The sequence below is a fragment of the Melospiza georgiana genome, unplaced genomic scaffold (assembly GCF_028018845.1).
Source record: "Melospiza georgiana isolate bMelGeo1 unplaced genomic scaffold, bMelGeo1.pri scaffold_29, whole genome shotgun sequence".
In the NCBI taxonomy this organism is placed as follows: domain Eukaryota; kingdom Metazoa; phylum Chordata; class Aves; order Passeriformes; family Passerellidae; genus Melospiza; species Melospiza georgiana.
In genome coordinates this window covers 4,061,958-4,082,204 of record NW_026652215.1, presented here as the reverse complement: position 1 = coordinate 4,082,204, position 20,247 = coordinate 4,061,958, and the positions used below count along the sequence as shown (strand labels likewise).

The window sequence follows — 20,247 nt, the reverse complement described above, 5'->3', positions numbered from 1 at the left end:
TGGGAAATTTTGGGGTAAATTTTGGGGGTTTTGGGGTGAATTTGGGGGGTTTTGGGTCACTCACAGCACAGTCAGCGCTGGGAGGTGAATTTGGGGTGCATTTGGGATTTTTGGGGTGAATTTTGGGGTGAATTCGGGATATTTTGGGGTGAATTTTGGGGTGAATTTGGGATTTTTGGAGATAATTTTGGGGTAAATTTTGCGGTGAAATTCGGATTTTTTGGGGGGTATTTTGGGGTGAATTTCAGGGTAAATTTGGGATTTTTGGGGTGAATCTCGGGGTGAATTTTTGGGGAAATTTTGAGGGTTTTGGGGATATTTTGGGGTGAATTTTGGGGGTTTTGATCACTCACAGCAGGTTCAGCATCAGGAGGTGAATTTGGAAATTTTGGGGTAAATCTTGGGGTGAATGTTGGGATTTTTTGGAGATAATTTTGGGGGGAATTTGGGAATTTTGGGGGTAATTTCGGGGTGAATTTGGGATATTTTGTGGTAACTTTGGGGGTACTTTTGGGATTTTTAGGGTGGATTTTGGGGTAAAGTTGGGCCATTTTTGGGTTGGATTTTGGGGTGAATTTGGGACTTTTTGGGAAATTTTGGGGTAAATTCTGAGGTGAAATTCGGATCAGGGAGCTAGAATGGGGCAAAAACCGGGGAAATTGGGAAAAATGGGAAAAAAATTGGGGAATTTTGGATGAATATTGAGGAAAAATTGGGGAATTTGGGAGAAAATGGGAAAATTAGGGAAATTTTGAGGGAAATTTGGGGAGAAAATGGGGAATTTTGTAGGGAAATGGGAAATTTGGGGGATTTTGGGGGGATAAAATTGGGGATTTTGGGGGAGGAAAATTTGAGGGAAATTTGGGAGAATTTGGGGCAAAATTGGGGAAAAGTGGGAGAATTTGGGGGAAATTGGGGAAAAATTTTGGGGAATTTGGGAGATCTTGGAGGAATTTGAGGGGAATCGGGGAGAAAATGGGAAATCTTGAGGAAATTTGTGGAGGAAATGAGAATTTTGGGGAAATTGAGGGGAATTTTGGGAAGAAAATGGGGAATTTGTGGGGTAAATTTGTGGGGAAAATTTGGGGGATTTGGGGGGAAATTTTGGGGATTTTTGGGGGCAAAATTGGGAAAATGGAAAAAATTGGGGGGAATTTGGGGTATTTTTTTTGAAAATGAGGAATTTGGGGAATTTGAGAAATTTGAAGAAATTTGGGGGAATTTTGAGGAATTTGGGGCAATTTGGAGTAAAATGGGAAAATTGATGGATTTTGGGGGAAATTGGGGGCAAACTGGGGGAAAAGGGAAAATTGGGGGAATTTTGGGCAAAAAATTGGGAGAATTTTGGGGGAATTTGGAGGGAAATGAGAAAATTGGGAGGAATTTGGGAAAATTTGGTAATTTTGGATGAATTTTGGGCAGAAATTGAGGGAAAATTGGGAGAATTTGGAGGGAAATGGGAAAAATTCAGGAATTTTGGGGAAATTTTGGGGAAAACGGAAAAATTTGAAACTTTTGGGTGGAATTTTGGGGGAAAATGGGAAAAATGGGGGAATTTTGGGGAAGAATGGGGGAAATTTGGAGGGAAAGGGGGAAAATTTATGAAGTTTAGGAAATTTGGGGGAGAAATGGGGGAAATTTGGGGATTTTGGGGAATTTTAGGGGAAATTTGGGGGGAATTTGGGAAATTTTGGGATTATTTGGGAAATTTGGGGAATTTTTTTGAATTTGGGGGAAAATGGGAAAATTGGGAAAATTGGGAAAAATGGGAGGGAAACTGGGAGGAACTGGGACCAAACTGGTCCAAACTGGGACTAAACTGGTCTAAACTGGTTTAAACTGGGATCAAATTAGTCCAAACTGGTCCAAACTGGTTCCAGTTGCCCTCAGGCTGTGAAGGGGGCAGGGCCATAGGGGTGACGTCATTGGGGCGGGGCTGGAAGGAACCATTGGGGGTCCCGGGGGGGTTGGGGGTCCCAAATTTGGGGGATTTTGGGGGGGTCCCGGGGGGGTTTGGGGTCCCAAATTTGGGGTTCAAGGGGGGATTTTGGGGTCCCGATTTTGGGGAATTTTGGGGTTTTGGGAGATCCCAAATTTGGGGGAATTTTTGGATTTTGGCACCTCAAATTTGGGCGATTTTGGGTTTTTGGGGAGTCCCAAATTTGGGAATTTTGGGGGGTCCCGGGGAGGTTTGAGGGTTTCCAATTTTGGGGAATTTTGGGGGTCCCAGGAGGATTTTGGGGTCCCAAATTTGGGGTTCCAGGGCAGTTGTTGGTGGGGGATTTTGGAGGTATTTGGCGTTTTGGGGTCCCAAATTTGGGGCCATTTTGGGGGGTCCAGGGGATGCCAAATTTGGGGTTCGGGGTGGTTTTGGGGGGTTCCAAATTTGGGGGTTTTAGGGTGTCCCAAAGGGGGATTTGGGCTCCCAAATTTTGGGGTTTTTGGGGTTCCCAGGGGGTCCCGAATTTGGGGGATTTTGGGGTTTTGTGGTCTCAAATTTGGGGATTTTGGGGGTTCAAATTTGGGGGATTTTGGGGTGGGGGGGGGTCTCAATTTTGGGGGGATTTTGGGGGCGTTTAGGAAGTCCCAAATCTGGGGGATTTTTGGGGTCCCGGGGGGGCTTGGAATTCCCAATTTCAGGGGATTTTTGGGTCCCAAATTTGGGGATTTTGGGGAATTTTGGGGTCCCAAAATTGGGGTAATTTTTGAGTTTTGGGGCCGGAAATTTAGGGGATTTTAGGTTTTTGGGGGGTTCCCAAATTGGGGAAAGTTTGGGGGTTTTGAGGTCCAAAATTTGGGGGATTTTGGGGGGTCCTGGGGAGGATTTGGGGGCCCAAATTTGGGGGATTTGGGGGATTTTGGGGTCCTAAATTTGGGGGATTTTGGGGGGTCCCGGGGTGGTTTTGGGGGTCCCAAATTCGGGGATTTTAGGGGGTCCCAAAGGGGATTTTGGGGTCCCAAATTTAGGGGATTTTGGGGTCCGAAATTTGGGGAATTTTGGGGTTTTGGGGGGTCCCAAATTTCGGGGAATTTTTGAGTTTTGGGGTCCCAAATTTGGGGAATCTTTAGGGGGTCCCGGGGAGGATTTGGGCCCTAAATTTGGGGGTTTTGGGGACTCAAATTTGGGGGATTTTGGGGTGCCAAATTTGGGGTTGAAGGAGAGGTTTTAGGGTCCCAATTTTGGGGAATTTTGGGGGTCCCAGGAGGGTTTTGGGGATTTCTAATTTTGGGGCATTTTTGGGGGTTCCGGGGGAATTTAAAGCCCCAGATTTGGGGGATTTTGGGGGTTTTGGGGAAATTTGGCAGTTCCCAATTTTAGGGGATTTTGGGGTCCCAGATTTGGGCAATTATGGGGGGTCCCCAGGGGGTTTGGGGCTCCCAAATTTGGGGATTTTTGGGGGCTATGGGATTCCCAAATTTGGGGCATTTTTGGGGATTTTGGAGTGCCCTAATTTGGGGTTCAAGGGGGATTTTGGGGGGTCCCGGGGGTGTTTTGTGGTCCCAAATTTGGGGATTTTTGCTTTTTGGGGAGATCCAAAATTTGGGATTTGGGGGTTTTGGGGTCCCAAGTTCTGGGGATTTTGGGGGATCCAAATGTGGGGAAATTTTGGGTGCCAAATTTGGGGGATTTTTGGGGAACCCGGGGAGGATTTGGGGAATCCCCCATTTGGGGCATTTTGGGTTTTTGGGGGATTCCAAATCTGGGGGATTTTGGGGTCCCAAATTTGGGGTTCACAGAGGGGATTTGGGGTCCAAGATTTGGGGGGATTTGGGGTTTTGGGGTTCCAATTTTTGGGAATGTTGGGGTCCGAAATTTGGGGGATTTTGGGGTTTTGGGGGGGTCCCAAATTTGGAGGAATTTTTGAGTTTTGGGGTCCCAAATTTGGGGATTTTGGAGGGTCCCGGGAGGGGTTTTGGGGAGGTCCCAATTTTGGGGGATTTTGGGGTTTTCGGGGCTCCCAAATTTGGGGGATTTGGGGGTCCCAGGAGGGTTTTGGGGTTTCAAATTTGAAGGGGTTTTGGGGATTTTGGGGTCTCAAATTTGAGGGGTTTTGGGGGGTCCCGGGGGGGATTTGGGGTCCCAATTTTGGGGGATTTAGGGTTTTAGGGGTCTCAAATTTGGGGCATTTTTGTGGGGTCCCGGGGAGGATTTGGAGTCCCAATTTTGGTGGATTTTGAGTTTTTGGGGGCTCCCAAATTTGGGGATTTTGAGGTTTTTGAAGGGTTCCAAATTTGAGGATTTTGGGAGTCCTGGGGAGGTTTGGGAGTTCCAAATTTTAGGGGATTTTGGTGTCCCAAATTTTGGGGATTTTGGGGTTTTGGACTCCCAAATTTGGGGTTCAAGGAGAGGTTTTGGGATCCCAAATTTGGGGGATTTTAAGGGTCCTGAGGAGGTTTTGGGGTCCCAATTTTAAGGGATTTTTGGGTTTTGGGATCCCGAATTTGGGAGATTTGGGGATTTTGGGGTCCCAAATTTGGGGGATTTTTGGGTTTTGGAGGGTCCCAAATTTGGGGAATTTTGGGAGGTCCTGGGGGGGGTTTTGGGGAGTCCAATATTTGGTGATTTTTGGGGGTCCTGGGGAGGATTCGGGGGCCCAAATTTGGGATTCAAGGGGGGATTTTGGGGTCACGGGGTGGGGGAGGGGTCCCAAATTGGGGGGAGGGGTCGGGGTGGGGGTGGGGCCAAATTTGGGGGATTTGGGAGTTTTGGGGTATCCCAAATTTGGGGGATTTTGGGAGGTCCAGGGGAAATTTGGGGGGGTCCCAATTTTAGGGGATTTTGGGGTCCCAAATTTGGGGGATTTAATTATTTAAAAAATAACCCTGAAAAGTTCCCCAAAATGCCCAGAAAATTGAGAATTTAAAACTCAAATAATTCTCACAAAACCCACAAAATACCCAAAAAATCCTAAATACAACCAAACAAAAAATGCCCAAAAAACTCAACTAAAACCTCAAAAAAACCCCTAAAAAAATAAACGGAAAAAAAAACCCCTAAAAATGCCTAAAAAACCCTACAAAAATCCCTGAAAAACCCCAAAAAATCCTAAAAACAAACAGAAAAAATACCCTAAAAAACCTCAATAAAAGTCCTAAAAAACCCGCACAAAAACCCCTAAAAAATCCTAAAAGCAATCGGAAAAGAAGCCTAAAAATGCCAGAAAAAGGCCTAAAAACAACCCCAAAAACACCTCAAAAAAACCTTAAAAAACCCTAAAAAAACCCCAAAACCCTAAAAAAAAATCCTAAAAAAAAAACGGAAAAAAAAAACCTAAAAAACCCCTAAAAAGTCCTAAAAAAACCTAAAAAAAACCCCAAAAACCTCAAAAAAAAAACCCCTAAAAACAAATAGAAAAAAAAAAACCTAAAAAGGGGGATTTGGGGCTGAATTCAGGGACTTTGGAGCCGATTTTGGGGCTGATTCGGGAATTTTAGAGCCAATTTTGGTGCTGATTTGGGGGATTTTAGAGCTGATTTTAGGGCAGATTTTGGGATTTTAGAGCCGATTTTGGGGCTGATTTTAGGGCTAAACCTGGAGGATTTGTGACCAAATTTTGGTGATTTTGAGGGCTATTTTGGGGCTGATTTTGGGGATTTGAGAGCCAATTTTGGGGTCAAATTTGGGGCCAAACTTGGGGATTTTGGGCCTGAATTCAGAGACTTTGGAGCTGATTTTGGGGCCAAATTTTGGTATTTTTGGGGGCTAATTTGGGGCCGATTATGGGGCTGAATTTGGAGACAAACTTGGGGATTTTGGGGCCAAATTTGGGGATTTTGGGACCCAATTTTGGGGATTTTCGAGCAGAATTTGGGGCCGGCTGTTAGGGTGGAATCTGAGGATTTTAGAGCCAAATTTTGGGGTTTTGGGACAGACTCTTGAGGATTTTGGGGCCAAATTTTGGGGATTTTAGAGCCAAATTCGGGGATTTTGGAGTCAAATATTGGGCTGATTTAGGGGATTTTAGAGCCAATTTTGGGGGTTATTTTGGGATTTTAGAGCCGATTTTGAGGCTGATTTTGGAGATTTAGAGCCAATTTTGGGGCTGATTTTAGGGCTAAACCTGGAGAATTTGTGGCCAAATTTTGGGTATTTTGGGACCAGATTTTGGGGCCAAATTTGGGGATTTGAGAGCCAATTTTGGGGTCAAATTTGGGGCCAAACTTGGGTATTTTGGGGCCAAATTTGCGGCTGAATTTGGGAACAAACTTGGGGATTTTGGGGTATTTTAGGATGGATTTGGGACATTTTAGGTTATTTTGGGATATTTTAGGATGGATTTCGGATAATTTAAGATGGATTTGAGACATTTTAGGATCATTTGGGACATTTTAAATATATTTTGAAAATATTTTAGGAAGGATTAAGGATATTTTAGGGCAGATTTTGGGGACTTTAGGATAATTTTGAATATTTTTGGCTCCTTCTATAGGCCGCTCTCTTCTCAGCGGCCGAGTGATCCAGTCCCATTCTGTCATCCATTGCAGGACCCTGGGCACTGACTTGCTTGTCTGCACCTTTGCAGATGATGTCAATAATGCTTCCTTTAAGTCCACTGAATTAACCAGGTACCAGTCCAGCGTCTCTTTTTCCACGGGCAGCCTAATGGTGGCAGGCTCTCGACCATCCACTTCAGTAATTCTGAGACGGCCTTTTTTAATCAATGCAGCCAACTGTTCGATTTTTGAGAATATTGTTCTTTTATGTTGTAGCGGTGGTGACAGCCATTCCAATACCCGTATCTCCCCCGTTTTGTTCTCACATTGGGAGAGAGCGCCAAGCAGGTGACAAGGGCTATTCCAAACGGTGAGGTCAGCAGGGCAATCTAGCTGTCGACGGGACACATATCCTTGTTGTACACAATTACTGATTTGCTGTAGGGCGGTATGCTGTTCCTTGGTGAGGCACACAGGGGTAGTGTGGTCAGTGCCCTTTAACAAGGGTCGTAGGGTTTCTAACAAATGATTTGGTACTCCCACAATGGGTTTTAGCCACTGTAAGTCTCCTAGCAACTTTTGAGCATCATGCAAAGTCTTAATGTCCAAGTGCAGTTTTAATTTTTGGGGTACCACTGTTTGGTCCAATAAAGTCCATTCCAAATACTTCCATGGTTTCATGGTCTGAATTTTCTCTGTGGCACTAACAAGTGAAGATGCTGCAAGAGTGTCTCTGATGCTGTCAACATGCAAGGGGGAAAATGGCTGTTGCTGTGCAAACAAAATATCATCCATGTAATGATATATTATGGTAGCTGGCCACTGCTGACGCAATGGCTGTAATGCAGCATCAACATAAAGCTGGCACAACATGGGGGAATTGCGCATCCCCTGTGGCAATGACGTCCACTCAAATATTTTGTCTGGTTCCCCACGATTTATTGCTGGTAGGGTAAAGGCGAACCTCTTCATGTCATCGGGATGCAGCCCAATAGTGAAAAAACAACCCTTTAAGTCAATGATTAGAAGTGGCCAATCTTGAGGGATCAGGGCTGGATTCGGAAGACCAGGCTGCAAGGCCCCCATCGGTTCCATCTGGTCATTCACAGCTCGTAGATCGTGTACCAGGCAGTATTTTCCTGATTTCTTCTTAATCACAAAAATGGGCGTGTTCCACGGACTCACTGAGAGTCGTAAATGTCCTTGCGCGTATTGTTCCTTCACCAATTCATGGGCATGCATAAGACTCTCCCCTTTCAAGGGCCATTGCTTAACCATCACCGGTGTATCTGTTTTCCAGGTGAGTGGAATGGGGAAAGTCCAAGCAATGGCAATTACCCCAAAGGGTGGTGATTGGTAAACGCCACCCCCAGCTGTGTTAAAATGTCCCTGCCTATCAGGCAAGAGACTGTAGGAGGCAACTGAACAACTGAAAACACCACAGATACCTGTTGCCCATCAATGCGCACTGACACAGGCGGTGTTCTGCTTGCCAAGGTAAGTCCTCCTACTCCTGTGAGCATGTTTGTTGATGGTAGCAGGGGCCAATGCTGTGGCCATGCTTCTGGAGATATAATGCTGGTGTCTGCTCCCGTATCCAATAGTCCATAAAGGGTTATACTCTGATGTCCATGGGTGATCTCAACTCTCTGTTTTGGCCTCTCCTGTAGATCTACAGTCAGGACTGTAATGCTGGTGGAGCCAAAACTCTTTCCATCACGCTTCTGTCCAGTAAGCGATGGAATACCCGATGTCATCTGCGGTAACGGTACCAATTGCGCAACGCGTTGACCTTATGTTGTCTTTAGCGGGGGGTAAGGGGTGTAAGCCATGATTTGTATTTCTCCTGTATAGTCTGCATCTATGACCCCCGGCAATACAAATAGTCCCAGCATGGATGTCGAGGAGCGTCCCAGCAATAAGGCTCCACATCTTTGTCCTTGTAGCGTGAGAGGACCGTTTACTCCAGTTGGTATCCTTTCAGGCTGGTTCGTCATTAATGTGACATCTACTGCTGCTGATATGTCCAAGCCGAGGCTCCCTGCTGTTGCTGGCTGCAGACAGGAGGTGGCACTGATGTCACGGCGGCAACTTGTGTCTGGGCGCAGCCGGCAATCGCGCTCTGCTGACCGTTTCCTGATCGGCGCCGGCAAGCTGTGGTGTTTTGGGAGCTGGATTGGCAGCTTTGGCACCACACGCCAGTCGCTCTGCATGCATTCTCGGTGCATGTTTTCCCCATTGCCGCATCGGTAGCACTTGAGGTATGATCTCGAGCCTCCCTGCGTGACTGCCATTGAGCCGTTTCGGAGAAGAGCAAGAGCAGCTAACACCTGATTTTGAGTGGATTCTGCTTGCTTTTGCAGCCCTACTCCTAATTCCTTTAAGGCATCTACTAAAAATGCCTGTGAGGCTGTTGGCTGTAATACCATTCGCTCTAGTGCTTCCTCAATGGTCCAATTTGCTCCCAGAGTGGCTAGCACCCTTTGCATGGCCAGATTGCTATTTTGTAAGGTGCACTGCTTTAATAGTGCCCCCTTCATGTATTCTTCGACTCCCGCCCAGTCTATGGCCGCAGCTGCTTTGTCAATAAAACTCCCAAACGATTCCTCTCTACCGTGTTTTATGCCCATGTACACCAGCAGCCCTCCTGGCTCTTTAACACTCTCTATGGCAGCACGTACCAACCGCATGGCTTCTCTACGCTTATCTGCTCCTGCTATCATTTGTGCCTCTGTGCGCAAATATGCCCCTAAGCCCATGAGCTCATCTATCATCACTCCACGCAGCGGATTCCCCTGAGCTCTCTGTGTCGCGACCGACTCATTAACGAAGGCTTGCCAATGCGCATTAAACAACAATTGCTGATGCTGAGTAAATATTAATGGTACTATTCCCCTCAAATCATTTGGGCACAAAATCTGCGTATTTAAGATATAATCCAGCATCTGCCTAACAGGTTTGCTTTTTACACCAAACTGACTAACTGTGGACCGCAAATGGGATAACAACTTCCAGTCTAAAGGGGTATACTCCACCAGATCCTGTGTGTGGTTCCCCTGAGCATCCTACTGTGGCGTGTATGTAACCGGACAGGCAAGAGCAGAAGCGGCCTCCATTGCCTCACCATCCCCCACTTGCATTGCCTCTTTTGCCAGAGCAGCCCAAGCCTCTCTCCTCTGTTTAGCCATCTCCTCCCACAGGAGTGCCCCGGGATAGGATCTGACTCTCCGAGAGTTCTGCGCTGTTAGCACTTCTGCGCAGACCATTTGGGTGGGGGAGGCAGCAGGCTCAGCTCGCCCTCTCTGTTGGGAGGCGGCGGGCTTAGCTCGCTCTCTCTGTGGAGGGGCGGCGGGCTTAGCTCGCTCTCTCTGCCGTCCTCCAACTCGTCCTTCTCCTCCGTGCAGATGGCCCCCCCACGCCGGTAACAAGATCCTCCATACCACACTGTTGTGAACCCTTTGGTATTAACACCTTGTTTACTGAAGGCGCAAGAGGATTGTCCTCACGACCATACCCTATATTCCTCTTATGAGCTTCTGTCACCCTTTCTGCTGCCTTGCACTCAGAGACATGTTGAAGCAATGTATTGTGCACCACCCGCCATGGCTTGCCCAATTTCTTTGCTGTCTTATCATCTTCTAACACCGCTTCCCACATATTTGGGGATATACCCAAATTTTCTCAATTCCGCGAGCTCATGGACCGTATGTGGGTTAAGGAAAACCCCCTTAGCATAGCCGTAGGCTAACAACCCTGGTAGCTCCTTTTTTAGATCTATCCCCTTTACTCCTCGCCTTTCTAAATATGTGGCGAAAAGATCATATGCTGCTTGCCTATCCATACCTATTCGTACACGTCAGCGCTGTTGCGGCTTTCCAGGCTCCAGCAGACACGTATGGCCCGAGTCACGGATGTGAACTTTGAGGGTGCTTCAAAATTCTGGCACCGTTCCAGCTGCGATCAGGACCCAACTTCAACTTCCCTCGACCGTGGCGTGCCCTCCCCCGTTTCCTTTTTCAGCAAGACACAGAGGCAGACGTCGGGGTCACCATTTTTTGAAAGAAGGAGACCAGGACACCAGATGGTCATCAACAGGTCTAATTTATTGATTGATTTGGCAACCTAAATACAGTACATAATGAGCATCATGCATATTGCAAAAGCTGAGCTCAGGGTTGGCTATTCAGCTACATGTCAACCCCGCCTAATTTAGCCTTTAGCTACATTCCTGTGGTTAGCAAGAATAGCAACTTCTGCATTCCACAGCCCGTTCTTGTATAACTTCAGCATCTTCTTTGTGAACAAGGACACCCTGCCCGCGAAAGGGCCTCTGCCCTAGTTAGGACACCTTTACCAAATTGATTCGGCTGTGTCCCCTCCCCTTGAGCCACTCTTTGACAAAACTCTCCACAGGATTCCACCTCCAAAATTCTGTATATCCAAGGGTTGCTCAAAGGTAAATCTGTCAGTACCATCAAGTCTGGCTGGCCTTGGCCTCTCATGGATGCCCCTGCAACACTGGGGCTGGGTTCTTTCCTTGGGAAAGAAGGAAGATCCCTGGGAAACTGTGGGGACCTCATGGAACTAAGGGGATCCTTGTGGCACCATTGGAGCCCATGGAACCAAGGGGCCATGGTGACACATCAAAGCTTCATGGAACACAGAGACCATTGTGACTCTGTGGGGCCTGATGGAACCATGGAGACCATTGTGACCCTTCAGGGCCTCGTGTCACCAAGGGGGCATTATGACACCTCAGGTCCTCATGGAAGCAAGGGACCATTGGGACACTGTGGGGCCCCATGGAACTGAGGGAACAGGGAGCAGGTCTGGCTGCAAGCACTGAGCCCGGCCAGGGTCATGGAACCATCTGCAGGCCCCAGGTGAGATATGAACTCTTTCAGTGCTTCCATCCTCCCTCGAGTGAGAGAAAAGGACAAAGTGCAGGCACATAGAGGAGCAACATGAAGACACCGAGGTCAGTGAAGAGGAAATTGCGTCCCAGATGGGAGGGATGAGGAGATGTCCTGATCTTGGGGCTGAAATCCTCTTGTAAAGCTATGGAGAAGGATGTAACTGATACATCAGACTCTCTTTTTCCCCATTTCACATTGAAAAGTACGAGGAAATGACTTGTTCAGCAAAGGCCTCCGTGCTAAAGTAAGCAAATGTTGAAGTAGCTGTGATCCCATGAGAAGTTAGAACACTGAAAAAGTGAAGAGTGATGAGATCCTGTGCTTTCCGAGGGAGAAGAAAAAGATCTCTGTTCTCAGAGATGAAGATGATTTCAGAAATAGATGAGGAGAACCTTTGCTCTTACACAGCTCATCTTTAAACTAATACCCCATAAGTTGACATGGCCCACAAACACAACTGTAAAAGAGCTTTGAACAACTGGGAGGGATGTCAAAAATGCAGATTTTTCTGGGCAGTTGCTTTTCATGGAAATTGAGAGCCACAACAGAAGAGTTTCTTCTGGAGAAGTCTCCATAGCATGAAAGAGAGGCTCCTCTCCCTAAGTGAACTCAAGAAAGAGTATTATAGTTGGGTTAAACTGACTTAAAATTCTAGGTTTGTCTCTTTATACTGTCAGTAAGAAAGAAAAGGTTGTAGGGAGAGGAGAAGTGTTCTGAAAGTTTTGTTCTTATTACTCTTTCTTTTAGTTGCTATTAATGAACTTTTTCTTATACCCTCTTAAAGTTTTGAGCCTGCTTTGCTGTTCTCCTAATCTTATCACACAGGAGGAAATGAGTAAGGATATTCTAGTGAGTGCACTGGTAATTAGCCCACACTGGACTCACAACAATAAATGCTGCATTCTCCAAGAAATCTCAAACAGGTGAACAAAAACCACTACAGAAATATTTCTGATGAACTGCACTAGAGCAGAGGGAAATCAAGGCAAAGCCATGGTTTGTCAGGACTTGTTTGAGCCTAATGAGCCACGTGGTGCATTTGGAACTGAGCCCTGGAATCTTAGGGCCTGAGAGGAGATTGCACAAACCTTTCCAGGAGTCAAACTCAGAAAAAAAACCCAAAGTGTCTCAAATCATGGATGTGTCACACTGAGGTCCATCTGCTACACAGGCTCCTCATGGACTTCTTGGAGGAAAGATTTGGAGGCCAGGATGGCACAAAAACTTCTAAGAGATTCAGTGTGGAAAGGAAAATCCAAAGTACTTTAAAAACCTTGAGTATCCTAAAGTATTAATGAGCTCCACTGAGTGTCAGTACAAAGCTCTCAAGGGACTCGTTAAAGCAGATAATTGGGGCCATGATTGCACAAACCTCTCAGTGACTCCAAGGCAAAAACCAAACCCAAAGTCTTTTCAAAAACTCTGTGAGCATTAAGGAGCCCCCAAGGCCATTCCTGAGCAAGGCTCCCCAGGGACTCCTTCCAGCAGATCCTTCAGGCCACTGGGATGTGGGCTAGGGGGGGATGCTGAGGGCAGCACAAGGAGCTGACAGTGCCCAGCCTGGCTGGGGCTATGCCAGGAGGCCCCAGGGCCTCAGGACAAGGTGTCTCCTCACAGCCCTTGGTGGCACAGACCCTGCTGTGCCCCAGGGCACCAAGACTTTGCTTCTCCTTTTTCCAACCTGTCATCACTGCCTGCAGTTCTCTGCTCTGCCTGGGGCCTGGGGACACTTTCTCAGTCGTGTCCCTCTCTGGGACCCATTAAAAGTCGAAGAAAGTTTAGAGCTGGACTCTGACTTGGAGTTCTGGAGAGGTTTCTTCAGCTCCCTCTCAGGGACTGATGTTCAGGGCCTGAGCACAAAGCCCCAGAGGCTCATTAATGTCCTTGTGCTGTGTCTGTGCTGCTGAGCTGGGCTGGGCTCCTGGCACAGAGGCAGCTCCTGGAAACCAAGAGGAGCTTCAAAAGCACATTTCTCTTGATGAGCAGCTCTTCTGCCAGCCCAGCAGGGCTGGGGCGCTGCCTGCAGCCACCCCGGGCACAGCACAGAGGCACAGAGAGCTTCAATCAGTCAGGGCTGGGAAGGTGCTGAGAAGTGCCTGGGGCAGAATCACTGCCAGCCCTTGGCACAGGAACCTCTGGCTGCAGGACAATGCAGCTGCAGCTCCTGGAGCCATCTCCTAAAGCTGGAACATTCTAATGCCTACAGACTCTGTGAGTACATTCTCTGATTGTCTCTTGTGCAGAGCAGCCAGGGGTGCCCAGGGCTGTTGCGCAGAGCAGGGTCCTGCAGCTCAGGGTGCTGTGCTGGGGCAGGGACTCTGCTGCCTGCCAGGGACAGCTCTCAGCCAGCCCTGGCAGCTGCTCCGAGCACGGGGGGACAAGGTCTGGGTGGGAGGAGACAGCTGGTCAGGCTTGGAAGTGATCTCTTTGTGTGAGGTGGATGCTGCATTGTTCAGGACTGCTTCCAGGATGGCATTTAATGTCAGAACAAATAGATTATACAGGGAGCACAGCAAGGCAGGGGCTGCATGAAAGGGAATTTCCTGCTTTTTGAATATACTGTTCTGGGTTGCCTGGATAGGAAAGTGCACATAGATATTCATCTCTAGGTTCAGGTTGAGAAAAAAAACCCAAAAAAACCCCCAAAATTCTCTCAGATGTTAATAAACCAGGCAGTGACAGAAATCCTTGCAGGGCCCCTTAGAGGCAGCATTCGTGTTGCTTTCCCAGTCTCCTCAGGATTCCTGTGATGTTGCCATCAGAGCCTGCAGAGCCAGAGCTGCCCCTGGGCAATGCCAGAGCTGGGACGGGTCTGCAGGGCAGAGCTGAGCCCCCAGAGCTGGGCTGGGCTCTGGCAGCACTGGCAGGGCCCAGCCCTGGGCACAGGGAAGCAGCTGCTGGCAGGGACAGCTCCAGGCAGCAGCGCCCTGAGCAGGCAGTGGGGGGAAAGTGCCCACAGGCTGTGCTGGGATATTTAAAATCCTCTCCTAAACCCAACTATTCCATGGTTACTTTTTTACAGATCCCCATGCCAAGGCACAGCAAATATCCAACAGCAGCTCCATCAGCCACTTCCTCCTGCTGGCATTGGCAGACACGCGGCAGCTGCAGCTCCTGCACTTCTGCCTCTTGCTGGGCATCTCCCTGGCTGCCCTCCTGGGCAACGGCCTCATCATCAGCACCGTAGCCTGCAGCCACCACCTGCACACGCCCATGTTCTTCTTCCTGCTCAACCTGGCCCTCTCTGACATGGGCTCCATCTGCACCACTGTCCCCAAAGCCATGCACAATTCCCTCTGGGACACCAGAACCATCTCCTACTCAGGATGTGCTGTACAGTTGTTTTTCTGTCTCTTCTTCATCTCAGCAGAGCTTTCCCTCCTGACCGTCATGTGCTACGACCGCTACGTGTCCATCTGCAAACCCCTGCACTACGGGACCCTCCTGGGCAGCAGAGCTTGTGCCCACATGGCAGCAGCTGCCTGGGCCAGTGCCTTTCTCTATTCACTGCTGCACACAGCCAATACATTTTCCATGCCCCTGTGCCATGGCAATGCCCTGGGCCAGTTCTTCTGTGAAATCCCACAGATCCTCAAGCTCTCCTGCTCCAAATCCTACCTCAAGGAATTTGGGCTTCTTGCTGCTAGCGGTTGTTTGGTGTTCGGTTGTTTTGTGTTCATTGTTTTCTCCTATGTGCAGATCTTCAGGGCTGTGCTGAGGATCCCCTCTGAGCAGGGACGGCACAAAGCCTTTTCCACCTGCCTCCCTCACCTGGCCGTGCTCTCCCTGTTCCTCAGCACTGGTACATTAACTTACCTGAAGCCCCCCTCCATCTCCTCCCCATCCCTGGATCTGGCTCTGTCAATTCTGTACTCAGTGGTGCCTCCAGTACTGAACCCCCTCATCTACAGCCTGAGGAACCAGGAGCTCAAGGCTGCAGTGTGGAGACTGATGACTGGATGCTTTCAGAAATATTAAACTGCTGGCCAGTTTCTGCCAATCATTTGTAATGAAAGTCACCTTTGATACTTCTTGTTTGTATTTGTTGTGAGTTTTTTCTTTTCTTTTACTGTTTTCACATGGTCCACAAGGATATGTCAGTCTTTGTGCCATTTCTCATTTTGTTTCTCTCCACCTTCCATGTGGCCAAAGACTGTGTCAATGAGAGGCTGGTTTCCTTATGGCTTTAAAGGAACTAAAGGATCTCCCAGCCAAGTTTTCTGCAGAGATGCCTTTTTTATTGCCTTCTCTGGACCTGCAGCAGCAATGTCTGTGTGCAGAGCTGGGGCGGATCAGTGCTGGCCCAGCAGCTGTGCCCAGCTGCAGCAGCACTTGGTGTTGCCAGTGCTGCTGCCGTGGCCCTGTTGCCCGATTGATAAATGACACAAAACTCGGATAAGTTTTGTGGGTGCTTTATTAAGGGCCCGGGGAACTGGGGGACTCACGTCCCTAAAGTCCGAGCCCCCAAATTCACGTATGGGTGCTTCCCTCTTATACATGAGATTCACAACAAAGTCTCCAAGAAACAGTTTCCCGTTCCCCTTGCCTGGTCACAGACCCCTTGTGATACATTCCTTGGTTCACAAACAAGATCATTAATCCTCTGCTTACCTTATTCTAAGAGCATTGTATGCTGCCTCCAGACAGGTTAGCATTCTTACTTTCCTGCACTAGTTTAATTATTTATTAAATCCCTAAGACTACCTGCAAGGTAACACACAAAACCCAACACACACTTTCAACGGCTACAAAACTACTTTTTAACAAACCAGTTCACACACAACTCACTATAATTAAATATTTTGCTAAATTTCATTTCTTTTCCAACATTTCCCCCCTTTTGAGCACCCATCAGTCCTGCTGCAAGGATGCTCAATCAACAGTATTGACAGTAACATCTTCATAATGAGGTGGGGACTGTTCTTCATTCTGTCGCCCACGGGTCATCGTCTTCAGCAACCGGAGAGATCGCCTCTTTTCCTTTTCGATCACACCTAAGAGGCATCTATATACAATCCATATAGTCACTAAAAATACTAAAAACATTAGTACATACTGTATAGCAGACGTAATCCAGCCAGACAGGTGAAGCCCCAAAGAATCAAATACTGCTCCTATCCAATTATACTGTGCTTCCCTTTCAATTTCCTTGGTTTTTGTTTCCACTTCTGCCAGTTGAGAAATATCTTTCTCAACTTCAAGTGTAACATTTGGAATGTGTACACAGCAATGATCTATTCTCCTACTCAGGTAACCACAAACTCCATGTTCCTTTAACAGTAGCAAATCCAATGCCATTCTGTTTTGTAGGGTCATTCTTGATGTAGCTTGCAATTGCAAATTTAGATCTTTAAATCCCTTCTTAGTAGCTGCTGCCAACCTTTCTGTCTGTCCTAACAAATTGTTGAGCATTTCCCTGTTTCGATATGTCGCTACCGGAGGGAATAATGACTCTAATATCCATCCAAATTGCATTGCACTCCTGAGCCAGGTTCATGCCACTGCTCCTCTAGGGATTCTTCCCTCTTTCTGAGTCCTTTCCTTTGGATCAATCTATTCTGTTTCCTGTATGGACACAATGTGGGAACCCCTAGGGTGATTTGTGTTACTGATCCATCTAGAGGTAAATGTGTGGTCCACTGTCCGTGTCCCAACACCCAGACTAGATTTCCAGGGCTATGCACAGTAGTATATCTGCAATCTATAGGCCCATCCATGGACTCTCTGCTAACCGTGTGATCATACCCCCTACACTCGCATCCCCACTTTAATGCCATTTTCACCGGTACCAATCCAATTCGGTCTTCCGGTGTATCACATGTAAAAACCTCAGTACAATTCCAATCCTCTTTCTGCGGTCTGAACTCTCGGGAAGATGTAGACATGATAAGGGCCCTATAATGTGACTGATTCTTTACTCCTGACCATTGGATGCACCATTGTACCTCCCCAAGGTAATTATAGTGTTCCAAAACACTAGGTCCCCATAATGTCTTCCAACTATTCCAGGTGTCAAAATTCTGTGTGACATTCTGACAACTCATCTCATTTTGTTGGGATTTCGTTCTTATTCGTACTGTATTGCATGGCTCATCTATTGGGGTTGCAATTAAACACCTCCTGGTATTTTGAATCCAACCATAATGATTGGATTTCTTTTCACATTCCTCTCTAGTCATAGCCCGAGTGGTCATACACAAATCCCTCCATACATCTACTGGTTTGGGAACTGACTGGCAGGACCATGAAACATTCTTGAATGTTTCAGGCATTTTGGTTACTGGTATTATTCCCCAGGGAATTGGTTCACCTGCAGCCTGTGGTAACGGCAGGCAAGCTGTTATTTTAGTCACATTCTGCATGATCCCAAAATCTCTGATTAATCCTATCACTAAGTTTTCCTGCTCAGTATTTCGTTCTTTTGTATCATTAACCTCCCGTCTACTCCTACCGTGTCTCTGTAAGGATAACATCATTCTGTCATGCCTCCACCATGCATTTCCTATTCTAGGATTAGTGACACTCGACCACCCACAACCTTTGCCTTCCTTCCCCCACCAATTGGTCCTGTCCTCTATTCTGTCCCAGGTCAGTTCCCTATTTTGCTTCCACCATTTGACCCAAAGGTTCCTTTGATATCTTGATCTTACTAGGAAGGAACAATTTATTCTGAGAGGTGGCCCATCCCACATGTCCACTGCCATTGCTACTGGATTAACCTTTATGTTTTCAGCACGATCCCCTGTCCATGGCAAAACCCTCATACTCACTCTTTTGTAATCAAAACTATCCCGTATTTTGACCAAACATGTATATTCTCCCGTATCGTTTGTGGTTACCTTGGTAAGATTCAGTACCGTGTTTCCATGTTGTTTATCCTGATCCCAACCGACTCCTATCTTGCCTCAGCTTCTTTCAGCCCCCCGTTGCCATATTGCAATAACTTCACCGGCCTCAACTTTCTGGCTGTCAAAGATAACACAAGTTAATTGAACATCCATCCCTTCCATGACTGTAACCTTTGTTTCTTCAACCTGTACTAGAGTAGACCCTTGAACGGGTAATAGTCTCATGATCACTAGAAGTAATATAATTAAGAAGGCGGCTTTGCGCAGAAGATCATCCGGGTTGGAGACACTATCTGGGTTTCCCACTGGAACAGTGCCTTCTTTACCCTGGTGTAATGGATCCAAGCATCCATCCCCTGGACCTTCACCGCCGTGTAGGTTGTCATCATCACCTGGTGGGGTCCGCTCCATGATTCCTGTAGCAGATCCGTGATCCACTTCTTGACGTACACCTGGTCCCCAGGCTGGATGTCGTGGACAGAATTCTCCAGCGTGAGCGGTCTATTCCACTGTAACGTATTTCTTAAAGAATTCAAGATCTTATTAAGTGACATAACATACTCTGCAATCGCCTGGTCCCCACTCACATGTACCTCCCCTTTTAATACAGTTGCATGATATGGTTTGCCATATAATATCTCATATGGACTTACGCCTACCTTTGCCCTTGGTTTAATTCGAATCCTGAGTAGGGCCAAAGGCAAAGCTTGAGGCCAGTGCAGTTTAGCTTCCTGGCAAATCTTTTTGATTTGACCTTTCAGGGTTTGATTCATCCTTTCCACCTGCCCACTAGACTGAGGTCTCCAGGGGGTATGCAAATTCCAGGTTATATCTAACATTCGTGCTAATTCCTGCACTACCCCGGCTATAAAATGCGGACCCCTATCTGATGACAATCCTAAAGGTACTCCAAATCTTGGTATTATTTCTTTTAACAAGGTTTTTAGCACCTCCTTAGCCTGATTAGTTCTACATGGAAAAGCTTCCGGCCACCCTGAGAATGTACATACGTACACTAACAAGTATCTGTATCCCTGTGCCCTAGGCAATTCAGAAAAATCAACTTGCCAGTAATCTCCTGGTTGTGGCCTGACTTGCAACTTTCCCATTTGTCTCCTAACTACTGGATTATTTTTCAAACATACTGGGCACATTGCATTAACTCTTTTTGCCATTGTTAACATCTGATTAGAGATTATCCATTCTTCAAAATTTTTACCAATACTTCTGCCCCCCAATGACATTTATTATGTTCTGATTCCAAAATAAATTTCATTATGCGGGTAGGTACCACTATTTGTCCCATTAGTGAAACGTACCACCCAAGTTGATTCCTCTGTGCCCCTAGCAAGTTTATTAGTTTTCCCTCTTCTATTGAATATTTGGGCTCCTGATTCAGGTATGGGGTAGCCGGATTTGTTCTTACCGGTACCAATGCCATTTGAGTCCATACTTCCCGTGCCACTTGCCGAGCTGTAACATCAGCAAATTGATTTCCTCTGTAAACGTCTCCTTCCGCAGTCTGATGTCCTCTAACATGCATTACTGCAACTGCTTTGGGACTGTGTACCGCATCCAGTAGCTGTAGCACTTCTTCCTGGTGCTTGATGTTGGTTCCCTGTGAATTCAAAAGCCCCCTTTCCTTCCATAACGCCCCATGTACATGAACCACACCAAAGACATATTTAGAATCTGTCCAGATATTAACCTTTTTGTCCTTGCTCAAATACAGGGCTCTGGTGAGTCCAATCACCTCTGCCTTCTGGGCCGAAGTTCCAGGTAACAAAGCCTTTGCCTCTATTACCTGATCCAATGTTACCACTGCATACCCGGCATAGCGAGTCCTATTCTCGACAAAACTGGATCCATCAGTGTATAGTTCCCATTCAGTTTCTTCCAATGGTTCATCCTTTAGGTCGGGTCTGCTGGCATATACTTGTTCAATTACCTCTACGCAATCATGCACCAGTCCCCTAGCTTCCTGGTCACTGCGTAAAAACTTTGCTGGATTAACATGATTAGTAGTCCTTATTTCAATATCATCCTGT

At 47.1% G+C, this 20,247-nt stretch overlaps 1 protein-coding gene across 1 annotated transcript; it reads left to right on the top strand.

Annotated features, from left to right (window-relative positions):
- Window positions 1-10,132: 10,132 nt before the first annotated feature.
- LOC131096376 (olfactory receptor 14I1-like) lies at window positions 10,133-15,329 on the top strand. The gene is made up of 2 exons (XM_058044714.1): window positions 10,133-10,139; window positions 14,374-15,329. Exons 1-2 carry the CDS (start codon window positions 10,133-10,135, stop codon window positions 15,327-15,329), a joined length of 963 nt encoding a protein of 320 aa, XP_057900697.1.
- The last annotated feature ends 4,918 nt before the right edge of the window (window positions 15,330-20,247 follow it).